The sequence below is a fragment of the Penaeus monodon genome, chromosome 28 (assembly GCF_015228065.2).
Source record: "Penaeus monodon isolate SGIC_2016 chromosome 28, NSTDA_Pmon_1, whole genome shotgun sequence".
NCBI classification, from domain to species: Eukaryota; Metazoa; Arthropoda; class Malacostraca; order Decapoda; family Penaeidae; genus Penaeus; species Penaeus monodon.
The window spans coordinates 38554835-38556426 of NC_051413.1; the positions used below are offsets into that span (position 1 = coordinate 38554835).

Below are 1592 nucleotides of genomic sequence, written 5' to 3' on the forward strand. Positions count from 1 at the left end.
TACCGTTAATAGTAATAGAATGAGGAGTAGGAGGTTTTTTTATATTTTTTTTTATTCAGTTTGCTGTAAGTGGGTGGTGACTGTTTTATTAATAGAATGTTCTTTAGTATTACTGTTCTTACTGTTGTCTTAATGTGGCTATTGTTGTTTTTTAATTATTGTCATCATCTGTTTGTTATTCTTATTCACATCATGCTTTTTTGCTGTTATAGTTGATAATTGGTATTGTGTAGTTTGTTATTATTCATGTTATTGATATGATTTAATTATTATATCACTGTTAGGAATTAGTGCATCACGTCTTGCAGAATGAAATGCCATGGGTCCCCCCCGGCCACAGAAAGGAACTTACCTCGAGGTGAAGCCGTCCCCAAGGACAGAGGAAGAGAAAAGGAAGCCATTTCAGCCGGAAGAAGGTCATTCCAAAGTTCAGGCGACCTTTTTATCAACAAGAACGAAGAAATGAGAGTGGAACCCTTTTTGACCCCTTGTTTGAAACTAGCAAAGGTAATGTAACACTGTTTGAGTCATTGCAAAGTTCGGTCAGGTTTACAATTATAATATAGATTGAATCATAAAAGTGATTTGATTTTTACAGCCTTTGCTATGAAGGACTGTGTATGATAAACTACATTACATAAACAGTTAGTGGTTTTGTAAACTTGCCTTATTACATATAATATGGAAATAATCATGGAATACTCGTATGTTTTCTGACATTTTTCACAGCTGGGCATAATTTGTTGTTAGTAATTAGTATGTCCCACCTTACATCATGATAGGTCGTAACAAGTATTGAACCATTAAGTATGAACAGTTGGCAATCCACGAAAAAAACAAAATGTAGCATTGTTAAGATAGTTAATGGAGTTACTTTACTTGTGTTTTTTGGTTAATGATGAGGACACAGTGGGGAGTAAGTATCTTAATGTATTAATATTATTGTTGTATTTATGTCATAAAAACAACTTGGGACAAACCTCTAGAAACTGTTTTGTGCAGTGAAGGTAATTGCCTTGTTTCTTTGTGTCTTTTTCAGAATCAAGGTAATCTGAAAGAAGTCAACGCAAAGTTTCCTGGTAAGGCAGAGAGAACCACTAGCTGTTAACAACTCGCTGTAAACAGTACTTACTCTTGGCAGTAGTCATAACTCTGCCAATGATACTTTTGACAAACGCTTGAAAGAGACAAAGTAAGTGTCACAGGCAGAAATCTTATTACATTTATGAATCTTTTTGATTTTAAAAAAAAGTGTTATATAATGTAATACATCACTAGAATACTAGTGAATATTTTTCTAGGGGGTGGGTTGTGTCAAATGTGTTCTTAGAATATGTTATCCTGCCTAGTCAAGAAATACATGGTGACTTTTGAATTGGTGTTGGGGGAGGTCGGGTCATTTTTTGCTCGTAGTTTTGTTTTGTGAATGTTTTGGTTTAGTAGTCCGCCAGAGAGGTCAGTTTCTTTGGTCTACCTGATCACATCCATTCTTTGAAATTTTTTATGAAGAAAAAGTTTTTTATTTGTATTACTAATATTATTATGTTATAAAATTACAGTGATAATAGTTTTGTACTACTGGTGAAAAAACA

At 33.6% G+C, this 1592-nt stretch overlaps 2 protein-coding genes across 2 annotated transcripts in view; both read left to right on the forward strand.

Annotated features, from left to right (window-relative positions):
• The window catches only part of LOC119591205, a 12413-nt gene that overhangs the window by 4755 nt on the left and 6066 nt on the right, over nucleotides 1–1592 (forward strand). The window contains 2 exon segments of the mRNA XM_037939916.1: nucleotides 309–507; nucleotides 1040–1079. Of these exon segments, the coding sequence (XP_037795844.1) occupies nucleotides 309–507; nucleotides 1040–1079 (239 nt within the window).
• LOC119591572 overlaps nucleotides 1–1592 on the forward strand; it is a gene marked incomplete in the record, with an annotated part of 55247 nt that overhangs the window by 2935 nt on the left and 50720 nt on the right.